Below are 17448 nucleotides of genomic sequence, written 5' to 3' on the forward strand. Positions count from 1 at the left end.
AGCCCGTTGATTCAACCAGTTTTCTATCCACTTCACAGTCCATTCCTCCAACCCATACTTCCTTAGTTTGCTGATGAGAATGCTGTGGGAAACCGTGTCAAAAGCATGCTCACCCTCTGCTGGAGATGGGCAGAGCTGAACGGTGGCCCCACCCTGATATGAGAGGGACGACGTAATCAACAGCCAGCATTCTGCCTCCATCTGCTGGTGAGGGGAATGTTAAGGCCAGCAGGTGTAGAAGACAGGAGGGAGGCTGGATTCCGGGCGAGTCCCCGTTAGAAGAACCCAGGTGTGAAAATCTCACAAGACTTTCAGAGCTCAGAGCCACGCAGGAGCATCTGCATCGGACTACTCCCGTTCCCAGCCTGCCGTACCTGTATGGTGACTATCCGGGGCAGAGGCTGCCGGGTGTTGGCACCACCCTCGATGGCGATCCCCAGGGTTGGTGCACTCTTCGCCACTCGAATCAGACAGGATGTGGGCTCCAGAAGGCCAGGCTGTGGAGGGAGAGACAGCAATGCGATTGAGGAGGGCTGGGTGGGGAGCCTTCTCTCCAGGTCATCCTGCCCCACCCCCAGAGAGACCAGACCTCCTTGGTCTGGAGACCATATGCCAAGCAGGTTAACCCTTTCCAGCCTGCCTAGCTGTGCTTGTATGGGGCCATTTTCAACGGCGGAGGAACGTGGTGCTTGCGATCCCTCTGGCCACGGCCCTGCAGCCTGTTCAGTGACTTGGTGGGAAGAGCAGCAGAACAAGATGATTGGCTGATGTGAATGTGACTCTGGGCGGCAGAGATCCGGCATCCTCGGCTTCGCCACTGACGTGGGATGTCGCAGCATCCTGGAGGCAGCTGCAGCAGGATGGTCTCCAAAAGGCCGTCAGCCCTGAGGCTCACCGTGCATGGCAGCTGGGCGGCCAGCACCCTAGTGCTACAAACGCTGGCCCATCCCCGCCTGCTGTTGTGTGTATGGGCCCGTCTACACTGCACACTCTCTATGGCGGCGTGAAGAGTATGGACACTGCACGCCCCCAGCACGGGGATAAATAGCAGGCTAGATGGTGGGGTGTTGTTAAGCAGGAGCACCGGCAGCCTTTTTGGTGCCTTAGGCGGTGGAAGGTCCTGCCCCCAAAATGGTGCCCCCGACAGAAGTGGTGGAAGGTCCTGCCCCTGAAATACCAACGACAACCACAGAGGCCGAACATTCAGCTGCCGCGGTCGCTGCCCCCCAAATGTCAGTGCCCTAGGCGACTGCCTAGGTCGCCTAATGGGTTGCGCCGGCCCTGTGGTTAAGGCAAATAGAGTCCAGGCATGCCACAATCCCCAGGCTATATACCCTATGTGGCCCTCTAAACGCCCAACAGCACCTCCTCACTGCTATTTTTAGCAATCATAGAACCACAGAATTGTAGGACTGGAAGGGATCTTGAGAGGTCATCTAGTCCAGTCCCCTGCACTCATGGCAGGACATAGTATTAACTAGACCATTCCTGACAGGTGTTTGTCCAACCTGCTCTTAAAAATCTCCAGAGATGGAGATTCCACAACCTCCCTCAGCAATTTGTTCCAGTGCTTAACCACCCTGACAGTTAGGAAGTTTTTCTTAATGTCCAACCTAAACCACCCTTGCTGCAATTTAAGCCCATTGCTTCTTGTCCCCTCCTCAGAGGTTAAGAACAACAATTTTTCTCCCTCCTCGTTACAACCTTTGATGTACTTGAAAACTGTTATCATGTCCCTTCTCCGTCTTCTCTTTTCCAGATTAAACAAACCCATTTTTTTCAATCTTCCCTCACAGGTCATGTTTTCTAGACCTTTAATCATTTTTGTTGCTCTTTTCTGGACCCTCTCCAATTTCTCCACATCGTTCCTGAAATGTGGCACCCAGAACTGGACACAATGGTCCAGCTGAGGCCTAATCGGCATGGAGTAGAGCAGAAGAATTACTTCTCGTGTCTTGTTTACAGTGGAGCATCCTGCTGCCTCAGCCTTTCCCTGTCACACATAGCCACACACACCACAGTGTGGACGCAGCCTGCTTCTCCCTGTGGCATGTTGCTACACATACCCTAAAGCCACTGCTAGCTGTGTGCAGGGCGGATGTAACCTCTGAGTGGCTGGGTCAGCTAATGCGAGCAGCTCCGTCACCTCCAGGGCAAAGGGCTGCACGCTTATGGATACGATGTCTCCACCGCAATCAGGAGTGTGACGGCCACCTGTGTAGACGTACCTGAGCAACGAAGTGGCAGCAGCATGGACTTTACAAGCCCGCTTGGGACCCTGGGGACGCTCTGCTTGGGCAGCTAGCTCGTGTTGCTGCTGGTTTGCTATCTGACCTCGCTAGATCAAAGCTAGCTCAGGCCTGCTGCCGTCACACCTCTGACTGCCGCGTAGACCCAGAGCACGAAGGGCCAGGTTCTAGTCCCACCTCGCCAAGCGGGGGTGAGATGTGTGGTACTTCTGCCTGCGGGACATGCGCCTTTATACGCAGCCTGTCTCTTTGCTCAGCAACAACTACAGGTGAGTCCCACTGCCTGAGCTACCTCTGCTGGGTGCCTCACCGGTCTGGAGGTGGCCTCTGCTGGCCCATCACTTCTCGGTGCCTCCTTGGGGCTTCGGCTTTTCCCAGAGATCTGCTGCCAGTTCTTGTCCCTGCCGCTCAGCTCCACCTCGCCGATGTCCACCCCGCTGTCCTCGCTGAGGGTCTGTCCGCTGTCCGACAGCTGGGAGAGCGTGGAGGCTGGGGGAAGAGCGGACCAGGGCTGTTAGCAGGAGGGAAAGAACAGCGTGGAGGGACACTTCACATGAACACCACAGGCTTGGGCTGGTCCATGTTGGGAACTTACAGTGGCATAGCTGTGTCTCTCAGGGGTGTTAAGCCGATCTAATCCCCAGTGTACGCAGTGCTACGTCAATGAAAGAATTCTTCCCTTGCCTTAGCTGTCACCTCTCGGGTAGGTGGATTACCTACGCCGATGGCAGAGCCCCTCCTGGCAGCCCAAGCAATGTCTACACTGACTCACTGCACCCAGTGCTGCCTGGCAAGCAAGACTACCCCATGTCAGTAAAGCAACATCACCTCCCAGTCGGCACCAGTACCTGGAGCGCGGAATTCCCTGTTCAAGAGCATCTGGGATTCATGCAGGACCAAGGACCTCATCTTTCTCTGTACATCACGCAGTTGCGAGGAGACTCGCCTGGAGTGTTTGCAGTTGGCTGGAATGGGCCCCGCTGAACTCCAAAGTCCAGCCAGAGGCAGCTGCTTCCAGGTCTGGTTTAGAGATGGGCCCTGAGATCATCCAGATGGGCCCATTCCAGATTCAGATCTGGACACGAAGGCTCAGACACAAAGTCACTGGGAGTTAGGTGCCTAAAAACCTCTACAGGTCTGGGCCCGACTTCCCTAATGTTCTGATGGGGGGGGGTGGGGGTAGTTTGGGCTAAGTGTAGATGCAGGGCCCAAATCATGAGGCCTCAGATTGCCAGGTGAGCCAGAGGCCCACAAATGGGGCCAGATCCTCAGAACCGTGCACATTAAGAGCTGAGCTTTTTGGAAAATTTGGCCCTAAATTCAGATCTAGGATATAGATCAAGCAGAGGGGATGGCTCTAGGTTTCCTTTTTAGGCCCAGCTCTCATCCTGACACAAACTTGAAAGCCAGCACACGTTCAGCCAAAGGGTCTCCTCCTTAGTCTCTGGAAGGAAGATGGGTCCAGATTCAAACAAACGGGGGCTAATTCATGGGGTTTGTAGTAAATCCACATTCACTTTGCAATTTCATAGATTTTTCAGTGAAGTGTCCAGTGAGATTTGACACAGTCAGAATTTCCTTTGGGGCTTGTTTGATAATGAAGCACCAAGCACAATGTCGGGAGTTCTGCACTCAGTGGATTGAAAGCAGGACCCCAAGCCCCAGAGAAATGGAGCCCCTAGTTTTGCAGCGCTGTGCTTATCTGCCTTACGCACATCAAGAAACACAGTGAGCTGCTGAACAGCTTGCATCGTGCCTCAGGCAAGCTGATTAAAGACCTTTATTTGCATACATTTGCATGAGATTTATTAACGAAGTAATAAATTATAAAAAAATACACCTGCAAATTGGGTGTAAATCTCACTGGACACTTCACTGAAAAACCTATGAAACTGCAAAGTGAATGTGGATTTACTACAAACCACCATTAACGAGGGAAACTGCATTTCCTCTGCTCTGCAAAGGCTGAGCAGTGGCTGAACCTCTTTGCTGCTGCTCTGGGCAGCCTTTGATGTCCCCTTGACATTATACTGGGTCAGTGTTCCTGCCCCCAGCTGAATGCAGGTATTTTCACCTGCCGCCCCTGCCGCATTCTGTGCAGCAATCAAATGCTTAATCACAGAACTTAGCAATGCGAAAGACCTATTAGTTCAGTCTGGGTGAAATTCACCCCTACACAGATGACCAGCAAAAGACCTACGTGTCACTTAAACCCTCCGAAGAGCTCCCGAGTGGGACATAGAGGCTACGTGGTACATGCACAGAGGAGAATTTTACTCATAGCCTGTTCCTCCAGACAGCGCAGGCTTGTCTCCCTGCGGCACCTGCACGCAGCAATGCTTCTCTGACACTGTGAACCTTCAGTCCCATCTGCAGAGGTTAAGCACTTAGACCCGATCCAAGTGCCAGCATGGCTGTGCACGGTTCTGGATGGATATCATCCAGGGTCTACCCCACACATACCTTCAGGGCATGGGTAATTCTGCCCCAGAGATACTGCAAAGTAGAGTGGTTCTACCAGGTCTTCAGGACATTTGTTGGAGGGAAATGACCCCAGAATATGAGGTGCTTCTTGAAATGATTAAGTACTAAGATACTGAGGTAAATGACTACGAGCTTCATTGTTCAGCTCTATCCTGCTTGGGTCCCTCCACGGACTAATTGAGCTCCCAAAGCCCTATCCAGTGTTGGGCCAATGTAGGACCTGAGATGAGTTCTGCCAGGGGAAACCTCTTCTTTTCCGTGGTTAGGGCTGTCCTAGGATGGTGCAGATGCGAGGGATGGGAAGGTTAGGTGGGAGAGGTTTGTGACGTGCAGAATGCAGTGCTGAGTCAGGCTATCCTTGACCGTGGTTGGGAGGCAAGCTAGGGGAGTGCTGGGAACCGGGAGAGAGTCTGTGTGTCCACGCCTGTCATGCAGGAGATTGGGCTGATGTCTATCAGCAGAAGGCTCTGCGGAGGCTCAGCAACAGGGAACTGAGGTCAGTGTCCAGGCTGAATGTATGTAACAAGAGCTCAAACTGGACTTGACATGGCTCTTGGCAATGAAAAGTCAGTTTCTTACCAACCAAGCCACCAAGCGTGCAAGGAGAGCTGGCAAGGCAGCATGCGCTGGTGAATAAGGCACTGGACTAGGACTCAGGACAACTGGCTTCTAGCCCTGGATCTGCCACTGCCCAGCTGAGTAACTGCAGGCAAATCATTCCACCCCCTTTCCTTTTCCGTCCTGTGTCTGTCTGTATTTAGAGTATTAGCTCTTCAGGACATGGCCAGTCTCCTACTATATCTGTGTACAGCACCTAGCGCAATGGAACCCTGACCTCAGCTGGGGTCTCTGCTGCCCCTGGAAGGATAATAATCAGTAATAATAAAACTGAACAAACATTCTTAATGGGATTGCAGGTGGGGACTCAAACTGTGACTGGGAGGAAGAGGAGGGGGATGATGGGCTGTATCCAGAGCTGTACCTGGCCCTAGGAACCCTTTAGCAATGCTGTGGTGGTGGCCAGGCAGAGCATCCTATACAGAGCAGAACAGAATAGAAAATCATGTTCTCCGTGGCCCACTGGCAGTGACGTCTGCAGTCTGTAGATGGGATCACTAGGGGGCAGCAAAGCCACCTGCATCGAGTGTTTCCAGAGTTGGTGCCAGGAGAAGATGGAAAATTTGGGGTTCCCACGGGCTCAGGCCAGAGTCCATTCCAGGTGGGCACAGAAAGCCAATTCAGATGTTTCCCCCAACTGTATTTTGAGTGAATCACAGGGAGGCCTCTGCCTGTCACACTGTCGGACAAACTTGGGGGCTGATTCTCATTTACACGAAGGCCCCTTACGGGGCTCCGAGTCATTGACAGAGTAAACAGGCCTAGTGACAATGAGAATTGGGGCTTCTGACTTCACAAGTGCCATAGAAATCCAGTCCTGGAGCCTTGGTCACACCGGAACTGGATTCTGGCCTGGGGACACCTCAGCCAGCCTTAAAGGACTGAGCAGAGGGAGGTAGAAGATCAGTTGACTCGAGTGTGAGAGCAACTCTAGGGGTGTCACATGGCAGCTCACTCCTTTGGGACCTCCTGTGTTTCCTTTTAGGTAACTTTCCCTTGAGGTCCCCTTTGCACTTCCCTTACCCCCCTCCGCCTCCCCAAACACACGTTTACAGGACCAATGCCTGCTTAAATCTGGCCTCCAAATGTAGCTTTTTACCAAGCAAGCTTTTCTCAACCCAGACACTAATGGAAAAAGTCCCGGGGTTATTTCTCTTTTCTTTTAGAATTCCATCAGAAACAGATTTTATTACCAAATGCAGCAAGACTTCCCCAGGAGACCAGATGCAATCAGCTGCCTAGCGGAACTTGGTCTTTAAGTAAAGGTCAGGTAAAATTGCACTGGAAAGCTAAGGGAAGCTTACAAAAGTTCACTGAGCACAAGGTGGCAGGGAGGCAGGGTACCATAATGAGTGCCAAGCCTCTCATCCCACTCTGACAGCATTGCCAATGCCAAGCACTCTGAAATCAGCTTAAAAATCATGGGGTTAAACAATAACATGGGACTCTTCTGATTTGCCCTCTCAATTTTTGATCCTAAAACTTAATAATAACTCTAATGATACAACACCTAGCTAGGGAAGACCTAGGTATTGTATCATATTATTATTATTAAAGATGATTTCAAACTTTGATTCACGATTAGGAGAACTAGACACTTTTTTTTTTTACATGTAATCTGATATTCTCACATGACTCCAGCAGCTGGGGCTTGCAATAAATTCAGGAGAGTTGGCAACATTGCTTCTATCACCACAGGCACACGTTGGGCATTGCCCCAATTTACCTCCTTCCTGTGGCTTAAGTAAAGGGCTTGCTTACATGAGAAAGTTATTTCAGAATAAGGTAGGGCATGAATTTAAAGTGCAGTAGCTATTCTGGAGTAGCTCCTCCTTGGACATTTTTATTCCAGAAGAGATATTCCAGTCAATTTTCCCATGCAGACAAACCCTTCATCACAAAGGCCTAGATGGTAGTGAGGAACCTAAATGCCCTTGAGTATCTCAAGCAAGGCTATATTTACAGATATAAGACTCATCCTCAAACTCCCCCATCAACTGGCTGTTCTCAAGGGTTTTTCCCTGCCCTTCCCCCTCTCTCTTGTTTCAGAAAAACTCTCAGCCTTTTCTAGCCCTGATGTGAGCATAGTGGGGTGTCTCTGATCTAGCTGCCTGAGTGAGGGAGCAGAATAGCCCTGCTTTTTCCCGCAGGGCCCTCAATCCTCACTGCAAGTCCTTAGAGGAGGGTTCACTGTCGATTCCTGCCCCCTGTGGTGTTTGCAATGTTAACATCCAGGCCTTACCCGAGATCAGCGGAATCTGAGATGCAACTTGACTAGAGGGTGGCTGTAAAGAAGCGTGAAACCGACTAGTCTCATTGTCCAAACAGAGCAATGCAACAGGGGAATAGAGAGCGACCAAGCCCCTTCAGCGTTAGTCGCCTGAGTGGCAGTTTGTACTGGTGTTCTTTAACCTGGCAGTGCCCCCCGGAGTCAGTCCAGCAGGCAGAGCCACCCACCTCGGGCTTGGGGCAAGGATCTCACTTCGTTCACGTCCGGCTCGCTGTTGGGCTGATGCACCTCCACCATGATAAAGTGCTGGTTGATCGCTGACTGTGGGCTGCCTTTGTCCGGCTCCAGGTGCAACGGGGGATGGGAAGGGGACCGAGGAGTGGGTGTTGGGAGGCTACTGGCTGGGTTGCTCTCAGGAGATGGGCTCTTCAGTCTGGTTGGAGACTGAACTCTGGGAAAGGGGCCTATTGGGTGCTGGTTGACCAAGGACAAGTGGGCACCCAGGTGCCTCCTGGAGCTGAGAGTGGCAGGAGAAACGACGGCATAGACGGTGCTTGAGGCAGAATCCGCAGTGGACGCAGAGGCTGAGGTGGAAGTCACACTGGCTGTGTCCTTATCGGGGTGGCTGGGAGGCGGGGTGGGGCTGGGAGGGGCCACAAAGAAGAGGCCTGACTGGGAGGATTCAGAGGAAGGGCGCTGGGGTGTGTCTTTCGCTATCTTTTGGAGCTGGGCAGTGGAGGAGTCCAGTGCTTGAGCCGGAGAAGGAGGTGGGGGCTTAAAGCTGGGCAGTTCCTCAGGGAAAGACGAAACATCATCCTGTGAAGAACCAGAACGAAAAGCCATTGACTCCACTATGTGGGACGATGGGCCCTTTCCCCACCTAGAGACCTAAGAACTGGCCCATCACCCCCAGAGCCTGCTGTCCTGTCACCTCCAGTGACCTGTGTCAGATGTTTCTTCCTGCTGTCAGGAGCAATTGGAATATCCCCTGGAGTGTGAAGATTGATAGAGGAATAGTCCTGTTTTTAGCTCCAGTAACCGTGGGTGCAGTTCTTACTCATAGACCCCGAGTCCTTTTTTCTAACTATGCTACCTTATTTGCTTCAATTGTGCCCTGCTGCAGTGAGTTCCACAGGTTAGTGATGGGGGAAAGTATTAGAGAAGATGGTGCCTTCAGTCAGCATCCGTTTCCATTTGAGGAAGCGCTGGATAGAGAAGGTGAGATATCTTACCAGGGAGATGTCCGGCAGGGCATTAATACTGCTCTGGAGTCCCTCTCCACTTCCGTCCAGGTCTGCGGTGTTCTAGGCACACAAAGGAAGGGGGAAACCAGTCACTGCACTGCACAGCAATGCAAAGCAGAGGCCCGAGCATGAGAGGCTGCCCACGGGGTTAGGGTGAATCTTAGAAAACCTCACACGGACAGAAAGGTTTGCAGCAAAGGGAGCTTTTCGGTTTCAACTACAAAGGTTTGTATTTGTGGCAAGGTCTCCCCTGCAGCATGGGAGATCCAAGCAGAACAGCTAGGGCAAAACAACCCCAATGGGCAACTGCTTCTGCTCCACATGCAGAGTAGGCAGGCCAGGCCTTCAGCTCAAGCAGTAGCTTTGTGGGTTCAAGCCTCGCTGATATGCATTGGACTGTTACATTGGTTTGTTTTAATTATGCAAGGGACTCCTGAGACCTGCTGCTGCCATCTGCATGTCCCCAACCCTCCTGTTGATTTCAGTGGGGAATTTTAGGGGAGCAAAGGATGTAACCATCCAGGCCATGTTTTTTAGCTTGGCAGCATCCCCTTTAAAAGCAGCCCTTTGCTGAAAGCCAAAGGGCTGGCTTCTCCTCTCACTCACTGCACTGGGGATCGGGAGCGCTGCTGCTGTGAGCGAGGGGACACTCCAGTCCAGTGCAGCGTCTGCAAGGACTGATCACCGGTCCATGGGCGCAAGCCCCTTTGATTTCAATGGAGGAGGCACTCGTGTTAGTTAAGAGCAGAATTTGGCCTATGATCTACGTAGTGTCAAAGGCTCAGAGCCACCAGGGTGGGAGAAGTGTCCTTCCAAGTGAGTGGATCTCTCAAGGCTCTGTTTTTGCTCAGGCCTGGGCCATCTTCAGAGGTGCTGCTCCAAGGACTGGTGGGGATGGAGCCTTCCAAGGACTAGGTGATGATCGTGGTGTGCAGCTGCGTTAGACTGGGGAGGGGGTGCAGGGAGTCCCTTTCCGGCTCTAGGCTACCTGGGGAGAACAAGCACGGCCAGCAACGAGGGTGGGGCATGGCCGAGCTCCCACGCATTGGTAAGATGCACTGGCTGTGACCTTGCTGCTCACGGTGTGAGATCACCGCTGAGCGTTTGAGGTTCTCTCTCCAGGTCGGAGGGTCCGGTTACTCTTTGGACTTGTTGGCACTGGGGTGGGAGCTGCCACCACAGCAGCCTCGTGTGGGGGTCTTGCCCCAGTGACTTGCCCTAGTGAGTAGGGCAAACCCCGCTCCAGGAACACTTAGCGCTGGCGAAATGCAGCTGCATTCGGGGTGTGCAGTGCCCAGCCCCCGCCGTGGGCACAGCCTCAGACCGGACTGCTCCTGAGTCTGCAGTGACTGAGTTCAGGATGCAGAGGGTGAGGTGGTGTGTGCGGGGCTCCCCCTCTGCATCTGGGCCTCTCTCCCGGCCCAGCCCTCACTTCCCGTCAGGAACGGCAGCATCACTGCAAAGAGCTCACCCACCAGCTTGGCAGCACTTCCCTTTTCACATTCCTTCTCCCCACGCTTTCCCCCTAGCAAAATGCTTCTCTAGGAGCCCACGTGCCCTGGCAGCCCAGCGTCTTTGGCTCACTCCCATTGCTCAGCTGAGCCAACCTCGTGGCTTGACCCAATCATATTTTCACTCCCTTGGGGGATCTTCCACTCTTTGGGGGCAGTGAAAGGGTTAAATCAAGATGTTCCCCCGCCCATCGAGCGCACACCTCACTGACACGACATCAGACCAGACAGTCTCCGATGCAAATGCATGCCAGATGTTGGGTGCATTGGGTGTTTTCTTTTCCCCATTATAATTATAGCCAAAATTAATTATCAAATGTCAAAATACAGCCTGGAATATGTCAACGCCATCCGCAGAGCCTGAGGAATCAGCAAAAGGATTCAATTAGTTTGTTATCTCTCGGCACGGTGGCGCTGTCAATCAGGGGCAGGGGTGAGATGGGTAATATCAGCCGGAGGAGAGAGGCTCGAAGCAGCGAGTGCCTGGCTAACGAACGCCGGGGAATTCAGAGAAATGTCATTGCTGTGCACGGAGGGGTTATGCGGCTCCGTCAGGCTGAGGCAGGACTCTGCATCCCAATGGGGCTGGCAGGGGCCCTGGGCTACAATCTGACTCCAATACATGGCAGGGAGCCCGGGGTTGGGGGTGGAGTTTGCCTCAGATGGGCTGTGACCCCTGTCCCAAGGCCAGCGCCGCACTCCATGCTTGGGAGTGTGAATTGTAACATGCGTGGCCCCTGCTGGGTGGGGCCCCCGGCACTGATAGGCTGGGAGCATGAATGTGGGACCCAGGGTGCCAGGATGTAATTCTCACTGCATGTGGGGGCAGGGAAGGAGAGAGAAGGCAGGCCACTGTGTCCCTCTGCCCATAGTCGTGTGCTAGGGCCCGGTAGCAGAGCCTGCCTTCATTTTGTTTGTGTGGAGGGGACAGAATTGGGTTAAAAGACCAACAATCAGATTCACCCTGGTTTTAGGCCAGTATAAACCCCGGCAGAGGGTCCAGGTGGATGGTGGCAAGTCCTCCACAGCATCAGAGTGGAGTGGCAGAGTGGGACTATACCCCCATGTGTACTAGGGGACAGCACAGGCTTCAAATGCTGGCAGGTAAACCAAGAATTAACCCAACGCAAGTCCTGCTTGTGTAACACCAACAGATCCCAGTCGTCGGCGGGTTGGATCGAACCTGGGACCTCTGGAGCTAAATGCATGAGCCTCTACTGCATGAGCTAAAAGCCACATGGCCCTGAGCTAAGCTTGTAGAGCAGGCTTGTTAATCTCTCTCTAAGTGGTCTCGGTGCCACTAGATGGGCCAGAGCATCACACCCAGGAGGTGTGTGGGTTGCAATTAAAGAATAGCTGCTGTTTGCAGGGTTTAAAAGTGGCTTCCTCCTGCAGGAAACCCGAGGGAGGGCAGTGGTGGAAAGAGGTGAAACTCCTGGACTTTAATAGCACCCAGCACTGCAGTGTCCAAGCCCTGCAGCCTCGCTCCACTGGAGGTGGAACTGACACCCAGGAAAACATATGGCTCTACAGTATGGTTATAACACCTCTTGAACCCATGAGGCCAGGCAAGAGCAAATCATGTTCTCCAACACTCTTATCGTCTGGAGGGAACCCGGTCAGCTGGATCCTCTCCTTCCCAGCCACTGAGCACAGAGAACTCCTGGGCAGTAGCCACAGGCCATGAGTGCAATGGGATCTGTCTACTGGGGGAGAGCGCAGGGGGCACTAGTGCTAGGATCCACATGCACAATGGGATCTATATTACACAGGAGCAGCATTTGCATCAGGATTCACACTCATGCTCAAGGACAATTCCCCAACCAGGTGAAGTGTGTAGCCCAGAGGAGGGCTAGTTAACAAGCAAATCAAACGTCATTTGTATTCCCATGGGATCCAGTTTATTCTCACAGCAGGAGCATTTAGAAAGAATAAAATACAGCTCCTGTTGGATTAGCAAAATGCCACGGAAACCTCTTCTATTCAGACTGATCTCACCTTCTGCAATTAAGTCAACAATCAGGCAGTTTATATCAGCACAAACCACTGATCTAGAGATGCTGCTGCTGCTGATACACAGCATATTTCCTTTCCCTCGCCCTAATGGGGCTGTTGGTTCATTTGTGCTGGAATGGGCAGGGTCCTGTCTGTGTTTAATGGTTTAATTTTGTCTATTGTTGGATAAACAATTGGTTAGTTTGAATCTGTAGTACGTGTGCATTTCCCCATCTTCTGGAAAGCACTCGAACAGGCCCAGGAGGCAATTAAAAGCACGCTGGGCAGGGAAAATATTTGAAAAAAGTGCTTCTCCTCTGTGTGGCTTAGGATAGGGAATAGAGGACAGGGAGAACAAGGGTGTCAATGGACATGGTTTGAGAGCAATGGGAAAAGTGGCAGCGTGAGAGCCCACCCCTCAGCCTGAGAGACCTGCAGGATAAGAAAGCAAAAAGCCTTTCTTTCAGGACAATGAGTTCTCGTTCCCAGCTAGCGCAGGGTTATTTGGCAAGAAGGCCGGGTTTCAGTGGGATTAGGCTTTGGGGACAGATAGCCCCATCAGTGGATAGGGGATGATTCATCCTCAGTCCCAGCCAGGCTAACCATGGGGCAGGAATTTCAGGAAGGGCTGATTGCATGCAGGATTAAGGTGGGCCAGTGGGTGTCAATGGGTGGGGGGCAGTGATTTCAAGATGAGACAGTTTCAGGGAGCGTGAACTTCAGTCAGCCCCTCACCCCCGCCTTCCACCCATGCGATCCAACAGAGGAGGGGGACACAGTTATTGGGCCAAATTCAGAATTGGGCTAAGCACCCACAGACAGCTGCACCTTCTTACCCCAGCCCCATACCTCCTCGAAGAAGAGAGCCGCCTAAATATCACCATCTCCTCCTTTATATGATCTCCAGCTGCTGTCCCTAAGCCTATAATCCCAGCAAACGGCTTGTCAATAACCACACAGGAAGCTGTGGCATTTCCAGTCCCCTCCACTGTCGCTGTTGGGGGTAGGCAGCTGGATCTGTAACCCGTCCCTGGCCGGATTTTCAATTGTCTGCCTGATGTGCCAGAGACGAGAGCTCCAAGCTTCCAGGCTACCACATGAGCTAGGACGTTAACAGTGCACCAGCAACATGCAGCTGGAGAGCTTCCAAAATGCACATGCTAGACCCCCAGCACCTTTGAAGCCTGACGTCCTGCAGGGTGAAGTCCACTGAGTTCCTGTTCAAAAGGTCTTCCGCTGACATGAATGATGGGTGAAATATTAAGGCTCCAGAGCCTTATAAATAGGGAAGCCTCGGAGACAGGAATCGAGACCCACCTTTAACACCATTGAGCTAAAAAAGCTTCCAGGGAAGGTGGAATGAAGAGAGAAAGTATTTACTGAGAGAGTAAAGTCTGCTCCTCCCCACCAGGCACGTGTGGATACGGACGGCCTGACAGTTCCTGCTCCCAGCTCATCTACTCTGGTTCTTACACCATGGCCATCACCAGGCTATCCAATGCCTTTCCCAAAGACCTGCTCCAATGTGCAGTCTCAGTTTCAGCCTGGCACAGGTAGGGGAGTTCGCACTCTGGTTTGATAGAAGCACGTTGCAAAGCTCTCCTGTATGCCGCATGGCTGCTGGCAGGATGGCTGCTGCTTTCCCTGCCTGATCCGGGTGCAGTTCTACTCCAGCCAGGCCATCTGCCTCAGAGCTACCGTGTTTGATGAGGAGAGGGCAAGGGAGGGGATGTCTCTGTAGCACAGTTTGGCTAGCCTGGGCCTCAGGGGAAATAAACAAAAAACGCTGCCCACACTGATCAGGGAACCCCTGCAGAAACTCTGCCAGTAACAACCAGGCCTAGGGCCAGGCGCAGCTCACTCAGTCTGGATTATCAGCAGGACCTGGGCTTTCTGGTGACTGCGTCCTCTTCCCCTGCAAGGTGAACAGCTCTGAGTTCCTTCCCTTCCTGTAGGACGGGAGGATTTCTCAAGGGTCACACTGCAGCAGATCTTTATGCTAATCCATAAGTAGGGTCCAACCAAATTAATGGTCCATTTTGGTCAATGTTACGGCCATAGGATTTTAAAAATGTTACATTTCATGATTTCAGCTATTTAAATCTGAAACTTCACAGTGTTGTAACCGTAGGGGTCCTAACCCAAAAGAAGGCTGGGGGGGAGTTGCAACATTACTGTAAGGGGGGTTGTGGTATTGCCATCTTTACTTTGGGGCTGCTGCTGGCAGTGGCGCTGCCTTAAGAGCTGGGCTGCTGAAAAGCAGCAGCTGCTGGTCGGGAGCTCAGCTCTGAAGGCAGCACCACCGCCAGCAGCAGTGCAGAAGAATGGAGGACATGGCGTGGTATTGCCACCCTTACTTCTGCCCTGCTGTCTTCAGACCTGGGCCTGCAGCCAGCAGTCACCACTCTCCGGCTGCCCAGCTCTGAAGGCAGCAGTGCAGAAATAAGAGTGGCATGGTCTGGTATTGTCACCCATACTTCTGCACTGCTGCTGGTGGGGCGCGCCTTCAGAACTGGGTGCCTGGCCAATAGCTGCCGCTCTCTGGCCACCTGGTGCTGATGGCACCGCAAAAGCAGGGCCGGCGCTTCCATTTAGGTGGCCTAGGCAATCGCCTAGGGTGCCAGGATTATTGGTGGGCGGCATTTTGCCTGAGGGGGTGGCAGGCGGCTCCGTTGGAGCTGCCGCAGTAGTGCCTGTGGAGGGTCCGCTGGTCCGCGGCTCCGGTGGAGCTGCCGCAGTCGTGCCTGCGGACGGTCGGCTGCTCCTGTGCCTCCGGTGGACCTCCCGCAGGCACGACTGCGGCAGCTCCACCGGAGCCGCAGGACCAGGGTGCGGGGCGGCGAAATTGCCGTGCGCCTGGGGTGCTAAAACCCCTAGCGCTGGTCCTGCGCAGAAGTAAGGGTGGCAATACTGCCACCCCCCTACAATCACCTTGTGACACCTCCATCCCCCCACAACTCCCTTGTGGGTCGGGACCCCAGTCTGAGAAACGCTGGTCTCCCCTGTGGAATCTGTATTCCACAGGGACACCAAAGACCAGATTTCAAGGTCTGTGCCGTGTTTTTCATGACAGTGAATTTGGTAGGGCCCTACCCATGAGGATACACCCCGCTGGTTTACTCTGGCAGAGACTACAGGACTCCTGTGCCTTTACACCCATTCCACCCCAGCTCTATTTTGATGGGGCTGTTCCTGTTCTGGATCTCAGCTGGAGATGCCTCCGAAATTTTCTGCTGCGGCAACGGGCATTTCAGGGAAAGGGCTGGCAGGCTGCCTGTCTCCAGCCATGCCAAGGCAGCCCTCTCTTTGCTGCTAGGGGACGCTCAGGCCTGGCCAACAGTGCTGCTGACCCTGGCTCTTTTCGGTCCATCTGCGTGGAGATATAAATATCGTTCCATTTTTTGCTGAGCTGCCCTAAAAGAGGACTGGATTTCCCTTACGCCTAATATTTCTGGGCAAAATAGAAATTGCTTTGGGCTGTAAAAGGTAATGGCTTTTAAGCAAAAATGGGCCTTCAGGCACTCACTTTAAGATTGTGTTTTACTGGCTCTTGCTTTAAAAAGGCCACTGAAGCCTCCTGCCACAGCTTCGAAAAACAAGCATTTAGAAACAGCTCTGCTCCTATCAACAGTCAATTTCTCCTCCCTCTAATGCAGCGGTCCCCAACCTTTTTGTCTGGCGGGCGCCAGACGAAGGACCGTGGTGGTGGTCGAGCATCCGCTGAAATGCCGCCGAATTTTGGCGGCCAATTTTGGCAGCATTTTGGCAGATGCTCAACCGCCGGCCAGGACATGAGCGCATTTAGATGCCCCCGTGGGCGCCATGGCGCCTGTGGGCACCGTGTTGGGGACCGCTGCTCTAATGTATGTTATTCATGGATCCTAAGGGTAGAAGGGGCCTTGTTGATCATCCAGTCTGACCCCTGCAGAGAACAGCCCAGAGAGTTTCACCCACTGGTTTCTGTACTGAGCCCAACCTGCAGCAGAGCTAGGATGTAATCTTTTAGAAATATACCCTGTCCTGCTGTAAAAACTCCAAGTGATAGAGAATCTACCACATTCCTTGGCCATCGGTTGCAATGGTTAATTAAACTCACTGTTAAAAATGAGCACCTCCTTTTTTTTCCAGTTATTGCTAACGACAGGAGCTGGGCAGAGAAAGGTCCTTTTGTTTCGAGGAGGATTTTGGCATTTGAAATCTGGTTTGATTCAGATTTAGAATAAAATTCAAAATTTGCCATGAAAGGGCATAAAGTCTCAGCGTTGGGGCAGTGTGCTCGGTGGGCTGCCACTGAATCACCCACCTGGGGGATACCAAGCTCTCAGTTCCCTGGCAGCCCACAGGCGGACTGTCGGGGAGGTGGGTAGGCAAGATGGCAGGAAACAAGTGGAAACCTGGTTTCTGTTGGAACTTCGTCAAATTAGACTTTTCAATTTTGGCAAAACAAAGTTTGTCAAGGTTTTTCCAACCAGCAGTTGGAACAACACAGGCACGGATACAGGGTAATAACAAAATTACTTATATGGAGCTGTATTTTATATTCTCAAGTCCCACTGCACTTTGCTGACATATATTGCTATACAACGGGATCACTTCACCCTCTGCTGCAAGGCGACCATTTCTGGTGTGTAGCTTGACAGTGGTTTAACACCTCTGAGCTACACTACACATCAATGTCATTTTAGCACAGGAGATAACAGAGATCCCATTAAAACAGTGAACGGGGGATTCCAAGTTAGACTTTGGCCAGAATCTGTCCCTGGTCTTACAAGCATCCCAGGGAGAGTTAATGACTGCAAGCAGTCAAGACCACCATTGTATGCCTCATGCATGGCTCCTGTGAGGCGGCAGGGCCTAGCGGACAGTGCACTGAAATGGGCCTCAGGAGAACCCAGATCCTGGTTCTGCCACTGACCTGCTGGGTGACTGTATGCAAGTCACATCCCAGCCCTGTGCCTTGATTTTTCCCATCTGTAAAATGGGTATAATGATACTGACCTCCTGTATAAAGTGCTTTGCGATCTACTGATGAAAACAGCTCCATCAAGGCAAGGTAGCATTATTCAGGGGGTAACAAAACATCCCCATATGTCATGCTGAGGCACTGGTTTCCCTGG

The 17448-nt window shown here is 52.5% G+C and overlaps 1 protein-coding gene across 2 annotated transcripts in view; it reads right to left on the reverse strand.

Annotated features, from left to right (window-relative positions):
• The window catches only part of WHRN (whirlin), a 110361-nt gene that overhangs the window by 3743 nt on the left and 89170 nt on the right, over positions 1-17448 (reverse strand). For both annotated transcript variants that reach the window (XM_032797897.2, XM_032797896.2), the window contains 4 exons: positions 8814-8885; positions 7809-8397; positions 2560-2738; positions 375-497 (listed from right to left, as the gene is read on the reverse strand). In XM_032797897.2, coding sequence (XP_032653788.1) covers positions 375-497; positions 2560-2738; positions 7809-8397; positions 8814-8885 — 963 coding nt within the window. The remainder of the gene's footprint in view (positions 1-374; positions 498-2559; positions 2739-7808; positions 8398-8813; positions 8886-17448) is intronic.

Source organism: Chelonoidis abingdonii, chromosome 24 (genome assembly GCF_003597395.2).
Source record: "Chelonoidis abingdonii isolate Lonesome George chromosome 24, CheloAbing_2.0, whole genome shotgun sequence".
Classification (NCBI taxonomy): Eukaryota; Metazoa; Chordata; order Testudines; family Testudinidae; genus Chelonoidis; species Chelonoidis abingdonii.